Below are 16,969 nucleotides of genomic sequence, written 5' to 3'. Positions count from 1 at the left end.
CTTGTCACCAGAATAACAACAAATTACCCGACCTAATGTAATGAAATTTTATGGAAAAGTCAAGCTTAGGCGATAAAGGACCCTATTAATATTTATTTAATATTTAGCTGCTTCCTTTAAAATTGTGAGATAGCCAAAAAGCTTCCAAAGGCCAATGCCCTATGCTTTACCAAGATATGAGCAAGTTATTGTTGCTGGCTGTTACCTTACTCTGTCACTTCAGCTGTATGAACTTGAGAAGGGTACATTCATGGTTGTCTATATTTTAATTACGTGTGGCTGCAAAACTATGAATGGAGAGTTTTTGCATATGCATCTTGAGCATGAGCACTTTTTGATTACACAGCAGGACCCCAATTACAGGAGTGACATTTTATTTTAATTTGACTTGCTATTCACAGTTCAAATCAGATGAGGCATTGTCTAAATGAAGTTTAAAACCAAGAAGGAGGGAAAGTCCGCTTGAAATTTGCCTGCAGAAAAACGTTCTCCCTCCTGTGACTGGAATCATTTTATTATAATAATTCCCCCAGGACATATTTTACAGACACATTTATGATACTTAGAAGGTTAAAATTTCATTTAACTGGTGACCTATATTCATGGAGTGTCTAGCGTGCATCTAGAGCAACAACAGCTTTTAGCAAAGCCTAAAGCTGTTGGTTATTACAATAGGGTGACTGGCTGCAAGCTACAAACCCCCCGTAAGTAATGGGTAAATGGGAAAGCACAGTGAGGCTGCTGTGGGCTACTAGATAACAGCAGAAACACCCCAGTATTGTATATCTTTTGCAATTTTAGGTCCATTGTGTTGTTGGTAGTCTTTTGGCACTTGTAGCAGTCCACTCTTTAACTATATATAGATACAGATATAATAACTATATAACCTCTGCAACTACGATCACTTAAAATACCCTTTAACATATTTATTTGTTATGTGATTATCATTTTGTTTATCTATGCATTGCGTCCCAGAATAAATGGTTAACTGATTTAATAATTCCTACAGAATCTTTGCAAATAGAAAGAGTGATTTCAATAAGAATCTCTTCTTTAGCTGACTGAAAGACATTGCTGTAGTGTTGCAGTGCATCTGTCTTTAAAAAGACACTTGCAGATTATATTGGTTCAAAAGTTGGCTACATTGGTTATATAGAAAGAAGTGAAATGGACTAGTGTACAAATTGGCGAAGGCATGTGTGATGTAGACCAAGGAAATTGTATTAATTACCTTAATAATTGGCCCCTACATTAAAGGGATCTCATGGCTTGGTTATTCTTTTGGGGGCCTTTATTTACTTGGTTTTACTTCACTTGTTCTCACTTGTTATCAATAAAAAGCTCTTCCTTAAGGATAAAATGTTCAATTAAATTGGTAGTGGTTGCCATCTGCAAAGGTTTTAGATTACAGTGTGTCTTCTTCACTTGACATGAAGTCACCAGTTTTTATCAGATGTGGTCAATAGATAGTATTTTACATGAAAGAGTAAAGTTCTTTACATTTTGCCTCTCATTTACAGAACACCAATACACCAATGTTTGGAACACATTAAACTGTGGCAGCTTCCTGCATTGTGTTATAGCTCTAACATAAAGGAGCAGTCATCCCACCCCTCTCTGCAAAGACAAACAAGTTTATGTAACAAGTGCAGCGTCTAAAACATGAGCCTTCTTTGGGTTTCCACTCACAGTCCCATCCATTGAATTTAGTTGGACAGCAAGCCAATGTTAGAAGCACTATATGTAAAGGATTATGGTACTGACTTAAGATTTCTCTCCACTATTAAAAGGTTTCCTTTATTTCAATTTATATTTTACTCTGTGTGTGCATGCATGCTTTATATTCAAACTTTCAGTACTGAAGTGGCTTTCAAGGTCCTTTTTCTATTACATTGACTAATGCAAGAGACTAATTGTTTCACATTGTTGCAGGAAACCCAGTCAATTTTCTTAAACTCAGCTATGTGTCAGTTTGTCCTGCCACATATATCACAGTCCGGGATTGCTCCCCATGCTATATTCAACTACTCTGCATGTGGTGGGTAGAAACAAGACAAATAGCCAGTTAATTCATCTCGTAGCTCAAAAGTCTCATTACCCTGCTGATGAGTTTAAGGATTGCCTGAGGTGGAAAGGGACTATGTTTATGGCTCGGCAATCGTGCGTACCAAGTCTCGTCTCCTGAATGAAAAACAAAAGACATGTCAACACTCCAGCCAAATGAATACTGAATACAACCCTGTTTAAATACTTAATGATTCTACAGTTTAAACATGTGTTTCTAAAGGGATCATACGTCCTCTTTATATGGTGACTTCTAAATGAAGACAAATGTGGATTGTGCTGGAATTGATCTGACCTTTCTCATCATGTAAGGGTTATGAATCTTACTGAGTCTACTTTATTAGTGTGATATAGGGACATAGGAAATCCTAATTTTGGTAGCCACATGTAGGTCACAATAAAATTACATGCAGAAGTGGAACAAGCAGCTGGTAACAAAACTATATTAGAAAAAAGGAGGGTTTCGAGCATTTATGAGTTTAAAAAGAAATTAAAAATTTTCTACCAGAAAATGTTTCCACATTTTGTCAGGCTTGCCCATTGATTACATAGCACGCAGCATTAATGTATTTATAAGTGTAATCCATCGTTTCCACGATTTGACCTGCATTAAAGTAAAGATAGGCTGGATATTTTTTGTGCTATTGGAGAAAAAATAATAACCTTTTAAAAAATAGCAACAGAGGTCTAAGAGGAAAGTTGAACTGCTTACACTTCCCAAGCCCCCTGGGCTTTTAGCATGTATGAAGCAAGTGAATATGTTGGGAGAGCCTTAGAACAAAGTGTGGAAGGTGCTTTTTTTCTTTCCTTTTCCAGGAAGAACTGTCAAAAGGCTGCACCCCAAAACACCACTCAAGATTTTGAAAAGAACTATCAATCAATTTCCACTGCTACCCAAAACGCACAAGTATGAGTTGCAAAGATTAGGTTTAAATCCAACCTGCAAAGGTTGCTGCATTAAGAATGAGGACTGTACCTTAAACTGAATAATTTAAAATGTATTCCTGCTTCCACTGCCAAATACCTTGTACACAGCTCCACGGCTTCTAGCGAGTTAGCATATTTAAGACATTCAGTTACCTCCACGTCCTCCTCCTGTTGTTAAGGAACCACCTTAACCAGTCATCCGCACTGGAAGATAAAATCTGTTTGCTAACTGGAGGTGACCTAACGTTTAACAGATATCTCGTCACTATGGCTACTTAGTTTAAGGCCAATCAAAAACAGCCTGGCTGTCTTTTCTCCTGAAATGAATACATAATTTAAATCTAAATCAGGGATGACAATGTGATTATGACCGTTTACAGAGCTATACTTGGATAATGCAAAGGATTGCTGTCTGTGTGGATGGTGACAAACACAGAATGATTAAAGGGTGACATTTTAATACTGGACTGAAGAACTTCACTGAGAGCCTGAAGTGAGATCTATCACCAAACTAGACGGGAATTTTCCTTTAAATGCAGATATGCTGGGAGTTTAGTTATCTGTCAACATCTCTATTTTTGTAACCATTGCAAAATAAATGTTTAACAGAGTCATAGACAAGTTAGACAATAACAACAACATGTCATGATCAATAAATCCAGTGTTGTGGAAGAACACTGGAAGAACTTTATCAGCAAAAAGGAAAATGGGGAGGCCAACACAGATTTGAGTCATCGTCCACCCTACACAGTTCTTATGAGTCATACACCATCACAAATGCACAAACACATTTTTCTTTATTAAAAAATCTACAAAAGACTGATGACATTTATCTCTGAATTAAAGGTAGAACGTGGATCTTCAGCCATACATACAGTGAATTTATGTCTGAAAAGCTCTCACTAAGTACACATCAGGCACATTTTGTTTTGTCATAAAAAAAAAATCACCTCATGTAGTGCATACATATTAAATTTGAAGAGATGCATTTATGGTCATCAGTGTTAGATTTTAGTCTCTGAAGATATTTTTTTCAGTACATACATTTAGTTTTAAGGGGGCCATATTAGATTAACAGTTTTAGGCACTGCAATAATCCATTTCTATCTTCATGAGAAAATGTTGCTTTAAAAAAATCCCAGGATTGGTTTAACTGATACAAGTAAAAGTTTTATCTATTACGTATATTTGTTTAACTACTGCAGAGAAAGTAGTTAAACTTCTTACTGTACCTGATAGACATGCTGTATATTTATATCAGCCATCTTTATTAAGATTTGTGTAAATATGCCCAACTACAGACTTTGATCTGTGTGGCTCTCCCAGAGGGAGCTCTTGCGCTACAAATGGGAGGAGAACAGAGGCCAGAGAAACTGAGTAAAGAAGAGAAGTAAGAGTGACTAACATTAATTTAAAAAACAATAGGAAAACTAAGAACTGTTTTTGTTTCTTTTCCTTTATTTTGTCTTTTTCTTCTCCTCCTCATCATTGTTGTTTTGCTGAAAATTCATAACACTTCCACCTGTCCCTCTGGAGTAAACTGAGAAGAAATTACGGTAGGTTATAATTAGTATACATTTTTGCCATCTTCAATTTTTAAGTAATAGAAAGAAAAAAAATCTCATTTTAAAAAGTCGCTTCTCTTCTGTGAATATGCACCGGTGAACTGTAGATCATGATGGGATGTCACTGACAGGTTTTCTTAGATAAATAATAGAAAAATATCAGTCAAGTTCATGACCCTCTCCCACAATTTATCCTCTTCTCATTCTAGTGTTCCCACAGCAGTTGGCCTTTCTTAGTCTAGACTCAAGCAAAACCTTTGATAAGACTGAATGTAAACTAGTTAAATAGCAGCAATATTGTCCCACAGATTATTACTATTACTATATGTAGAAATCAGACATATTTTTATTGCAATTTAAAAAAGTGTTAACCTGAACTCGGCACAAAGCATATTTTGTACTTCTTGCATCATGTGTAGTGTATCACATATTTACTAGAATCCAGCAGTTTTCCTTTGCTCTTGTGCTGATGCAGTTGCTCTTTCTTTTAAGATTAACTGTATTAGAAGATGTGTGTTCAGGGGCGCACGAGCACGAACACACCCTTGGGCATACGCCCTGGTAATTGGTGCTTGCAGCTACTGCATATTAATTGACATTGTTATATTCAGTGTTAAATATTTAAAAGCTGGGATTTTGTTGTTGGTTCAGTTTGAATCTGTTTTTTTCTTTCCCTAAGTTTTTTTTTCCAGCTCTCTCTTCTTTTTTCTTTCTTTCATTTTTTTGCAAAAGTTCTCTGATTCTGAACTATAGTGCATTGCTGTGAAGAAATATATTTATAGATTTCAGGTCAGTTAATAACTGAAGTAAGGTTTTGGTGTCTTGGATGTAGAAATAGCAAGTTAAGTGTTTCCCTTTAGAGGTGTCAAGTGAATTACCTTTAGCCATGTGATAAGGTGCAACTTTGAAGTTGTGAATGAGGTTAGAGGCAAGACTCAACCTCTGCAGGCTATCATGATGACTTGGTATGCCACACCAAGTCATATCCATATCCATCTTACTGTGAATGCAGTCCTGTTTGATGTATTTTAAGTTAGTCATTTCCTTCATTATTATTTTGAAGTTATACATGTGTGCATTTCCTTTTGTGTGTGTGCTTCCAATTCAGCGTCAGCCAAACTGTGGTATTGTGATGAATTGTGGCATAAATACATACTTTAAAAGGCATTCAGGCATTTGTTATTGTAATTAATTAGTAGTTGTACTTGTAAGTGTGACTGAAGCATCAGCATGAGAACATAGCTGAGGTTTTACTTATTCTGCTACTTACCCAACAGCACACTTATTTGGATAACCTAGTCAGCCTAACATGAGTGCAAACATGCATGAAAGATGGAACACATGCTTGCCTCTTCAAGCTACGGTAACTCAGCTTCCATTGGTGTTTTTCATACACCTTGCCTTAAAATCAGTTACCCTAACCGTCCAGCTGTATATTCCTAACTCATAATTTTCTGTTGTTGGCATGTCACAAGAAACGTATCATAACAATATCAAAGAAAAACACGTGTTGACAAAGAGAAATTACCATCTTCAGGTGCATTTAGGTTGCTGGCTGTCAGGAGAGAAGAGGTAAACCCTTTGAGATCCTCATTCTTTTTATTGCAGAGGGCATAGACTTACATATAGCAGCAACACATCACCCTGACTGATTTCTTCAGCACTTCCCAGGGAATTGTCATCACCCCAGGTCAATGTCTAAACTTTCCCATGCATCAAAATATATTGTAATTGACTCCATTTGTAATTCCTCCAGAGATCTGGCACTGGGCTGTAGCTCTGATAGCTGCCAAAAGCAATAAAGTCTCATAGACATGACCCCCATTGCAAACAAGCCCTGCTTCTAGATCGGGAGGAACAGTAAAGTGTGTGTTTTTTGGTGCCTGGCTGTACGTTTCCGATTGGCTGCAGCCCATACTTCCATTCAAATGTCATAATTAAAAAATTATGCAGTCATGTTTTATTCTTCTTGGTTTAACGTTCATATCTCTCCTTCTCTATTTTTGATTGATCTGGTAGCTTAAGAATATTGGATATGGTGACACTGCAAAATTTAGCTGTGTTTTTTTCCAGGATGGGGAGAGAGTGGTGGTTGTAGCGACTCCAGGCTTAACATCTGAGGCCTCTGTTCAGAAGTGATCATAGCAAGGATTTACAGATTAACCGTTACGAATTTAAACCTTCTGATTTTACTCTTCAGGGGGTCATCAATTACAATCAGGCAAACAAATCCTTCATTATGGTAACAGTTTTTCTGCATGAATGCTTTAAGGAAAATGCAAATTAAAAGAGGAAATAGAGCAAAAGCAAGAAGGTTTCATCCTTTTATGTGCAAACAATTAGTGTAAGATTGATGGAAAATTACAGCTGTGACTATTTTTGCACACTGTGCTACTTCCTGCCCTCTGAGTGAAAGTAATAATATCGTTTATCCATACGATGCATCTAAATAATTCAACAAACTGGTGTTTTAATTGTTCACACATGAATAGATCACTAAAGAAGCTATCTTTTGTTCTAGTAAACAACGGGAAACCATACCAAAGGTAGATTATCATTTCCAATGGTTTCAAATTGTACCCTAATATTTACAGGTAATCCTGAGCTCCAACTTTATGCTGTCCATTAAATTTACTCATTTGCGGCTTTCACCTGCCTGCTGTTTTTAGGAGTACATGATTCAAGGTAATCAGAAAGAACAATGTGACTATGTTGTCACAGCAACACTATCACTTTCAGTACTGCAACCTGAGCTGCTTTGATTCCTCCTGAAAAGGAAACACATGCAGTTGTGTTTATCCTCTTGTAGCTTTCCTCTGCTGTACAATAGTCTGTCTCCCACTTCATCTCTTATTTGCTTTCAGGTGCCACCGAGACTAAAGAAAAAGATAAAGGAAAATTCTTTGTCATGTTAAAGTAGAGGTATTTGAAGTAGCACTAATGTGTACAACACCTACTTAGAAACACACACAATCAGTCATTGTCTTGACTGGTAGTATTGCGCTGATCAATAACCAATTTTACTCTGATGTGATGAATATACCTTTCAGCACATATTATGTGTAGCTGGTCATGTGAAGAGTTTACTGAAGGTCATCCTGTCTTTACATGTTGCATAGTCAATGAAATGGTGAGAGCTTTGCGTGGGTAAAAATGCAAGCGTGCCTAAAACTGTTTTGGATTCTCGAAGAATTTAACGCCTATAATCTCCAGAGGCTGGAATATTTTTCCACATATGAAGTGCTATTATACTAGCCACTACTGTACCTCTTAGACTTGCAGATTTCAAATATTCACAGAGAATTAATGCAATGGAAAAACAAGTTGATTCAAATGAGAATAGCTTCGGCTGTCACTGTAAAGAAAGGCACCCATTTTTTTTAAACTTTCATTCCTCCCTGCAACATGAATTTCAGTTAAATTGATCCAATATAACATTTGACTTTTTAGTGTTTTATACTCATCCGATTATTAAGTGATGACGTGACGAATCCTACTTCCGGGCCTAAAGTAGTCTGCGTTTAATATGGCTTTTGTGTTGTTAACATGTTTAATGTTTTGTATTTTCTTCTATTTAATCTCAAAAAGCTCCTAAAACAGTCAGTGATCACTGCTGACCTCCCTCGGCTTTTATTACCGTTAATCATTTATTTAAGCTCAGTTTTTAAAACCTTAGGATGTAACTACAGCCCAGCCCATGCAGCAGTATATGAATGACTAACCTCGTATTGTGGATGGATTATCTCAGTTGTTCTCCTGGCTGAAGTTTGGTCATTTTACAGCATCCTGCCATGCGATTACATTTGTTCCTGACCACCGAGAACACTCACGTTAACTTTTATCGAGTGGAAAAAAAGTTAGCTTGTTTATATTATGCTAACATAGCTGTGTCGCTAGCGGTCACGTAGCACATCATTATATACCAGCTAGCCAAACTTCAGTGACCCTACAAACGTCACTGCTGTTTAGTTTTCTGTCTTCATTTATGTTGGAAGTGATAACAGAGCTGTACGTTTTAATTTGTTTCCAAAACCCTGCAGTCAGGACATGCTATATTGTATTTAGATAGAAGCTAGCGAGCTAACTTCCTGCTAACTTCTAACTCCATTAAATGTCATAAATTCCGTTTTCATGGATGCCTGGATGTTAAACTCAATTGTTACACCTGGTAGAGCAGAACGCTGATCATTTTATTAAAGATGAAAGACTTTAGACAGTTTTTCAACTCTCAGTAATGCCATAGTGATCGTTTGATATATGGACCTGCAGCGGAGTTTAGGCCCAGACACGGCTAGTGACGTCAGACTGAACGATCGGATTGTCATTAGTTTTTGAGATATATTTTAATTAAGAGATCATTTTTAAACCTAATCAACATATAAAATTGAAAAATGCTTTTATGCAGTCTGTGTTTGTGCATCCTTTCTGTGTGTCCCTTTTCCCTGTGTCATATCCTCTCCAACATACACTTACTTTGCTAAAGGAATAAATGTATTTATCAATGACCTTCTCTTAAGGATTTATGTTGCATTTGTCTTTGTTTTCATAAGTCTTTAGATTATTTAAAACTTGATCTTTTATGCTGCGTTGGCAGCGATGTTCAAAATAAATCTCTATTTCCTTTGTAACTTTTGGCAGCATTGCAAGAGCATTAGTTGAATGATTGGTATTATTTGTCAATAAATCAAAATGAAAATTGCTCCCCTCAACAGATGACTGAATAGAAGGTTGACATCTTCGCATTATAGCGGTTGATTTGGTATCGTGAGCTACACAGTATTTTTCCCTGGCAGTTTATTTGAGGGAAACAAGGCAAAACGCGATGAAATACATTTTGTCTGCCTTTTGTTCTGAGGAATGACTAATGCCGCAATGGCCAGTTTTACCGAGCTCATGTCAATAAATTAAGGATGTCGTTCGCAGTTTTCCCCTCACTCTGTAATTCATACAGCTTAGAGCATCGCTTTAAAATGGCTTTTGTCTTTTCTTTACTTTCTCTTTTCTTCCTACATCGCCACACATCACTCATCCCTCGCTTCTGTGTGTATGATATATACCTACCTGCCCTCTTTATTTCTCCACTCATCCACTTGGAACATGTATTCAGCGTACAGAAGGTATCACTGTAGCTAATGACATCCCATAAGAATCAATGCTGGATTTTCTACTTACATATACAAATTTATGAAAAGTATAAAGTGGCCTACAGCTACAAATTTAATGCTAAATGCATGTATGCAAGTAATCTGTTATGTAGCTGGGTTTCACTTGTTTCCCATCTGGTTTACTTCCCATGTTAACGTTTCTGTTTTGAATTCCTATGACCCCTCTCTGATCTCATAAAAAACACTATGCTTGGTTCCTATGATCAGTTTTTCAGCCAAGCCATTAGTCAGTACTGTCACTCAATCCACAAAAAAAACTATCATAAGCCATAACAAATGACAAACGCATTCCCAGTGGCTTGATGTGAATTTAATTGTTTTGCCTCTTGCTTCATCTGTCCACTGCTCGCTTTCCTTTTTCACCATTAGTAAGTCTGAGATCAAAGTGACAAGCACATGTGGATCTCAGGGGCCCTATCAGTCGAGAAACAGACTATGTGATAGTGTGGTCTTCTCAGTGTCATTCCCAGGAGTCAGTTCTACCAGAATTGAGAAGGAGGGATTGTGAGTCTCCCAGTCTACCCAGCTAGCTAGCTGAAAAGTCTAATAATGACAGTGACCTCACCCATCACTCTCACTGCATTGCTTCTAGACCAATCACAATAGGCAATTTCTGTGTATGGGTGTGTGTTCTAATGGAAATGCAGCTTAGATACCCTTTGTGTTTGTGTCAGACAGTATAGTGCATGCGATCCAAAATATTGCTATCCAATTTTATTGTCAGAAAATGAGAGAGGACAAACTCGAGCTGTGGAACTGATGTAAAGCAAGACAAGGTTGACCCTTATGTCAGTGAGACCTGCCACAGCTTTCTGTTTCTCTTCAGTTACAGACAAAAGGATGTAAACACTCAGCAGATGTCAAAGTGGTGCCAAATATTAAAAGTTGTCCTGGGTTGTTGTATTCAATCTGTACTTGAAACAAATAATAACGAGTTCATGCAAAGTAGAACTGGATGGCCCATTCAAATAACATATAACCTATAAGATATCAGCTGGCAAGACCTGTTAATCAGCAGGATACATGTTACTCTGCCGAGTAGGTAGTTTCATCTGCTTGTGTTTAGTCAACATTGTGAAAAATCAAAGCTAGACTGGAATGAAAGCTGACACTCTTAAGATGAAGAATCCCAGAGGTTCTTGTGACCTCGTGTCCTTTCCTGTTGTGCAAGTCCAGTCAGTGACTTTATGAATGTAGCTTCAACTTACATATCCTCAGAAAGTAAAATAAACCCATGTTTAGCTGACCCACGAACCCTCTTTCACGTAGGTTCACTACCAGCTTCACTTCTTTTTTTTTTTTTTTTTTTTTTTCTTTTTTTTTTAATAAATAGGACAGGGGGAATGAATGAGAGAAAGAGGGGGAGAGAAAGAAAGAAAACCAAAGGGGAGAAGAGACGGTGAGAAGGGGGGGGAAGAGAGAGAAAAAAAAAAAAGAACTCCTGGGTCACCTGTATGGAGAAAAAAACAAAACAAACAAAAAAAACAAACAGAGGAGACAGCAAACAACAAAGAGCAACATAATAATAGAGAAAACAAAGCACCATCACAATAAACTAGCTAGTCATAGATATCAATATTTACTAAATAATAAACGATATTGTGCAGCACGCAAGATAGACAGCGCACAGTGTGCTTTGAGGCAGCAGCCAAGAAAGCTTTAGTCCGCGTCTGTGAATACCCGTGTGTGCATACCTGTGTGGATCAGCATGCTTGCATTCCAAAGGTTTCTCCATGTAATGATCTGCTAGGGAGTGTGGGGGGGCCACAGCCCCGTCCTCCAGGGTGTGAAGCAGGTATGGAGGAGCTTCAGCTTCACTTCTAACTACTCCTATACAAAGATGTTTCTTCTCAATACAGTACAGTATTTTTGTCAACTGTTTCTCTTTTAGTTCTCAAAAGGCTCGGGGCTTACAGTGTACAGGAAGCTCAAAGCCAGCTTAAATAAAAACAAATAAACAGAGATACTTTTAGTCATGTGCTCTTTATACCATCTCCTCATTCCTCTGATATTAAAGAAAGTTAGTTACTGGCTTTCTGATCAGCCTATTTTTCTTTCCTTTCTCAAACTGGGCAATACCATTTAACCAACATGACATATGTTCAGTTTGAGCAAACTGGAATTTGTGTGTCAATAAAACTAAACCCTTTACAGGAACCTAAACATGCCACTGCATCCATGCTCCTGTCCCATTTGATCCCCTAAGACACTGCATGCTGTTTGAAGTCTCTACTTGAAAGGCCTGATCTGAATATAGTGGATTCCACAGCAACTCTGCAAGCAGTGATTACAGACTGATTAATGAGCCACTGCAGACAGGCACACACACCCAATGTGCACACATATTACCACTCGTGCTCACTTTTCTAGGCCATACGCAGATGGATTATGTGGAGTCAGTATGTCACATCGGTCTCCCTCTGCGGTAGATATGTTTGTTTAAATGTTTAACGTTTTCAGGGATGTGTTGTTTTCATCATGGGTTACTCCTATATGGAGCAAGAGCCCGCTCAACTGTTGATACTAACCAGCTTATTGTGTGTGTTTTCACTTTTCCACAGTGTCCGCCGAGATCTTAAAAAGCAGTTTGACCAACATGGAACGGCACATTCAGAGGCTTGAGAATGACATCGAAAACTTCCCCAAAACAGCCGATGAACAAGATAAGTTTGTGGAAAAGATGTCTATATCCTTTTTTTATTGTGTTCATTCCAAGACAATACACAGGTTTGGACGTAAATTTGCTCCCTAACAACATTCGCTTTGAGCGATATTAGGACATTCTTTGTCCTATTTTGTAGCGAGCAGTGGCAAAGGTGTGTGCTGTTTGTGTTCAGCCTGGCTGTGGTAAGCAGTTTAAGTCACTTGGTGTGATAGGTGGCACCCTAGGGAACTTGGGGAATGGATCTGGCTGCCTTGCTGTGAGACGCTGATCAGATCTCCCTCTTCAGTCCTCCCTGGGTCCCAAGAGTGAAATCATGCCTGTGGCTATTTTTACTTCACTCTGCCACTGCTGCCTGTCCCCTGGGGACCTCTAATAGGGACTCTGGCCCCTCATACCAACTTATCGCTTATTCCTGATTTCATCTTTTGGCCGACCACAAACCTCTCCACACAGCCATCCACGAACTCTTTTCTCATGACACCTCTCCTGTTTTGATAACAGAGTGTTTCACTTACACCCAAGCATCTCTAGTCCCAAATTGAATTAGCCATGTCTCTGCACTTTCTTGAATGCCCTTTCTGAGAGGAAAGGTTCTCACTGTATAGGTTTGATCAATAGTGAAAATCAAGTCTGTTGTCAATACCCTGAGGCTAAGGTGCCTTTCATGGGGAAAAACACAGTGAAGCAGTCAGCATGTTTGTCTCTAATGTTATAAAGAAAAGAAAGGATTACTCTCGAGTAATTTAAAACATGAGTGGGTGTTTCCATATGCTAGGGGCTCACACAAAAGTTAACATATAACATTATCTTTACTTCCTTTTATCTGATATCTATTTAGGCTAAATCAGCACAATTGGAGGGACGAGAGCAATAGTCCCTAAAAATCTCTTCAAACCAGAGATGGACATTTACATTTTTACATTTAAAAAAAGAAAAAACTGATGCAGAGGCTTCCCTGGCGGCAGCTACTATATGAAGCAGAGCAGGCAGGCAAGAAAGCTGCTCTTTCCCCCAATGTCAGTATTGATTCCCAGGCTCCGTTGAGAACTAGAGGCTTGAGTGAGAGGAAATGGAGAAGTGTAGATATACTGCAGTATGGTTCCTTTTCACTGTCTGGAGTTCCTCCCCAGAGAATGGCAAAGAGAAACTGGCTGGCCATGACCTGAAACATCACCCCTACCCCACACACCCACACACCCCTACCCATCCTACCTGGCCATGCTGTGGTCCTAGGAATGACGCTCATACAGATTTACTGCAGTAAAACAGATTTTGTGTCTTACTTTGCTAAAGGTTGGAACAATGACATGGTTATATTTTATATTTTATTTTGCAGTGTTGTATTCATCGTTGATTATAAAGTTACTTCCCGAATAACTGGGAGAATAAAGAAGGATGTGATTTTCAGTATTTCATGCATTCTTTTGTGTTAACATGTTAGGATTTATAAAATATATATATATGTTGTTTTATTGTAGCACAGTGCATATTATCAGGACGTCGAAGTAAATTACGTTTTGCACTGTTCATTCCGAGAATTGATTTCGGGGGTCTGATACAGAGGGAAACCTTTGCCTGTATGTGTCTGTGTGCGTCTGTGTTAATTTAGCTCTTTTCTCAGATTTTGCTACCACATTAAATCTCCTCAGATATCAGATCTTGGACTGTTTTGTGTAAATGAGCATTGTGATGGAATGAATCCACATGCATATGGACCATAAGGAGAGATTGAAAGTGGAGACTGCTTGAATCACTGAAGTTTGTAGTACCAGCGTTTGCTATGAGCTTAGGGGGGCACTTTAATGCCGAGTGTTGGAACAGTGACAGTGTGAAATACAGGGCCGTATTTTGGGGGTTGACATTTCCTTTGCTGTACATAAGATAGCACAATCAAGGGAAACATACCTTTTTAAACTTTATGCTGGGATTAAAGAAAAGGATGTTGGTTCCTTGAAGCATGACAGATGGAAGAACAACAACATCTAAAAGTCATGCATTTGATGCTTGAGCAACCCTGAAAAAGTTAAGTGAAGCTCTGTTGTCTTGACGGCTGGGCACTGTGATGAATTAGTCAGACTCCGTTTGTGTGTGTGTGCTTGTGTGTGTGTGCTAGAGAGAGATGCAGAGAAAATGGGAAGGTAATTTACATTGGATGTGTAGGTGAGTACATATGCTTCTGTTCCAGTCTGTATGTCTTTCATCTTTAACTAGCAAAAAACCATGCAGGGTTTTAAAAAGTGTAGTGACAACTTGATAAAAAAAAGAGGTAAAACAAAGAGGTAAATAGATGGATTTTTCAACATGATACCCCGCTCGAGACTGTGTAATCAAAGTTACATAGAAATAATGGTCCTCTATCATAGACCTGGGAGTTTTAGGGGTCTGCACAATATCTTAGCTGTTCCCAGTAAAAGACCTCTGATGTTGTGCCTGGACTGGACTGCTGGAGCTGCTCATCTATTTTGAGGGATAAAGCTCTTAATAGTCCTATTACCTCTGAAATGGCTTTGGTTTTTACCTTCCACATCTGCTCCAGTTGTTTCTTCAGCTCTGGTACTTCTCAATTTTCTCTTGCGCCTTCTTTCTGATGTTGCTGTCAGCTGGAATTGCTACATCTATCACAACTGCAGTCCTCTGCTTTTTATCAACCATCACTGTGTCTGCTTGGTTGGCCAGCAACTGCTTGTCAGTCTGGAACTTGAAGTCTCATGGGACCTCAGCCCATGTTCTTGACCACCTTCTGTGGTGTCTCCCTCTAGTACTTTGGGACTTCTAGTCCATGTGCAGCACAGATGTTCCTGCACACTATTCAAGCTACATGGTTGTGCCTCTCAGTTTATGCTGTCCCAGCTTGCAGCTTACATCCTGTTACTTTGTGCTGGACTGTCTCTTGGGTCCTGTTGGCTTTGGTAAACTCCTGCCTCTGTTACTCTAGTTTAAGGGAGAATTTAAGCGTCCGGTATCATTCCTTAATATGCCACCACCTACCTGAGTGTCGTTGCTGATCATGTGCATCCCCTTATGACCACAATGTCATCATTTTTTTCTAGCAGGGTAACATGACACAAAGATCAAATCAACTTCTTTCTTGAGCTTAACACTGACTTCAGTGCATTCAAATGGCCACCAGACAGAGGTGTGGACTCGAGTCACATGACTTGGACTCGAGTCAGACTCGAGTCATTAATTTTATGACTTTAGACTTGACTTGAAAAAATGTTCTAAGACTTGTGACTTGACTTGGACTTTTACACCAATGACTTGGGACTTGAATTGGACTTGAACCGGTTTACTCGAAAAGACTTGATATTTTACCCCAAATATAAAATTTAACATGCATATTATATAGAGATTGAAAATGTGACGTCATTCACGGGTAGAACCGCAAAGGATTCTGGGAACTCGTGGCAAGCGGTACTAGCGCACGCAGGCTTTCAATTAAAATCAGTCACACAGCGATAAAAAGAAACACAAAAATGTCAAGAAGCTGTTGTATTATTAACTGCAATAGCCGGTCGCATGACAGCCACGGGAAGCCGACGGGTAAAGAGATCGGTTGTTATCGGATTACGTCGTTGAAGAGAAATTGTTCATGTTTCCGAAGTAACAAAGACGCGACAGATGGCCTGGATTGCAGCCATTCAAAGACCAAATATAACGTCCCAGAACACTCCAGCTCACAGGTTAGTCTGCTCCAAGCATTTACACGAAGGTCAGTCTGCTGTTGTAGTTAATGCGTCATTTTTCTTAACATAATTGGTGATATAGGTTACAAGCAAGAACAGAAATTGTCGCGCTATGCTCCTTTATTTATTGTGCATAAATAGTAAATTATCCTGACACAATATTGCGTTTCGCTTCTGTTATTATGGTACATTGACAAAAACATATACTTTTATTCACAGGATAAAACAGGTTTTTTGTATCACTAATTGCCCAGTACGATTACAGCATACAATATTATTGTCACTGCTACATTTCTGTAATGAACCAGAAATTATTTCCACTACTAATTAATTACCGTTGAGCTCAAAGGTCCTATTAATAAACGGTTAAGGAATGTGTATTTATGACGACAATTTGTGAGACTGGTAAACTTATGATACGTACGATGGTCTTTCGTTCTACACGGTGCATTTCAAGGTCCTGCACCCATCCGTCGGTAAACTGTACCTGGGCTTGTTGCAGTGACCTGAAGTTACTAAACTTCATGAGTGTGTGCACTCACTCCAAGAACCGTATGATTATAAATATGCATATAAATATGCTAAGATGAGATAACTGACTTCATCTAACTAGCAAATGTTGTCCAGGCTACGTTGGTGATACAGTTTTTTTTTAATGTGTATGATATTTTTGTCATGCGATTTTAAAGCCGGTCCTACAACCGCATCCAAGAATAACATGCAGCTTATCTCAGAACTGTCGGTGAAAATTATTCTTGGAGCTAGGTTTAATTGAGCTGCATTTTAAAGAGGTGCAATTTCACAATTTGTGTATATTTTCTACGTTCACTTTTGTCATGTGTTGAGAAAAACACAGATTTAAAAATCACATGGTCTAATATTTACATTTAGCATATA

General features: G+C 38.5%; 1 protein-coding gene across 5 annotated transcripts in view; it reads left to right on the top strand.

Moving 5' to 3' along the window:
* The window catches only part of diaph2 (diaphanous-related formin 2), a 378,094-nt gene that overhangs the window by 264,567 nt on the left and 96,558 nt on the right, over window positions 1-16,969 (top strand). For all 5 annotated transcript variants that reach the window (XM_085244737.1, XM_085244745.1, XM_085244766.1 and 2 more), the window contains one exon: window positions 12,283-12,407. In XM_085244737.1, coding sequence (XP_085100863.1) covers window positions 12,283-12,407 — 125 coding nt within the window. The remainder of the gene's footprint in view (window positions 1-12,282; window positions 12,408-16,969) is intronic.

The sequence above is a fragment of the Mchenga conophoros genome, linkage group LG2, assembly GCF_057382185.1.
Source record: "Mchenga conophoros isolate Kocher_MC1m ecotype Shallow Benthic linkage group LG2, M_conophoros_male_GT1.1, whole genome shotgun sequence".
In the NCBI taxonomy this organism is placed as follows: domain Eukaryota; kingdom Metazoa; phylum Chordata; class Actinopteri; order Cichliformes; family Cichlidae; genus Mchenga; species Mchenga conophoros.
This window is presented reverse-complemented; position numbering and strand designations above follow the sequence as displayed.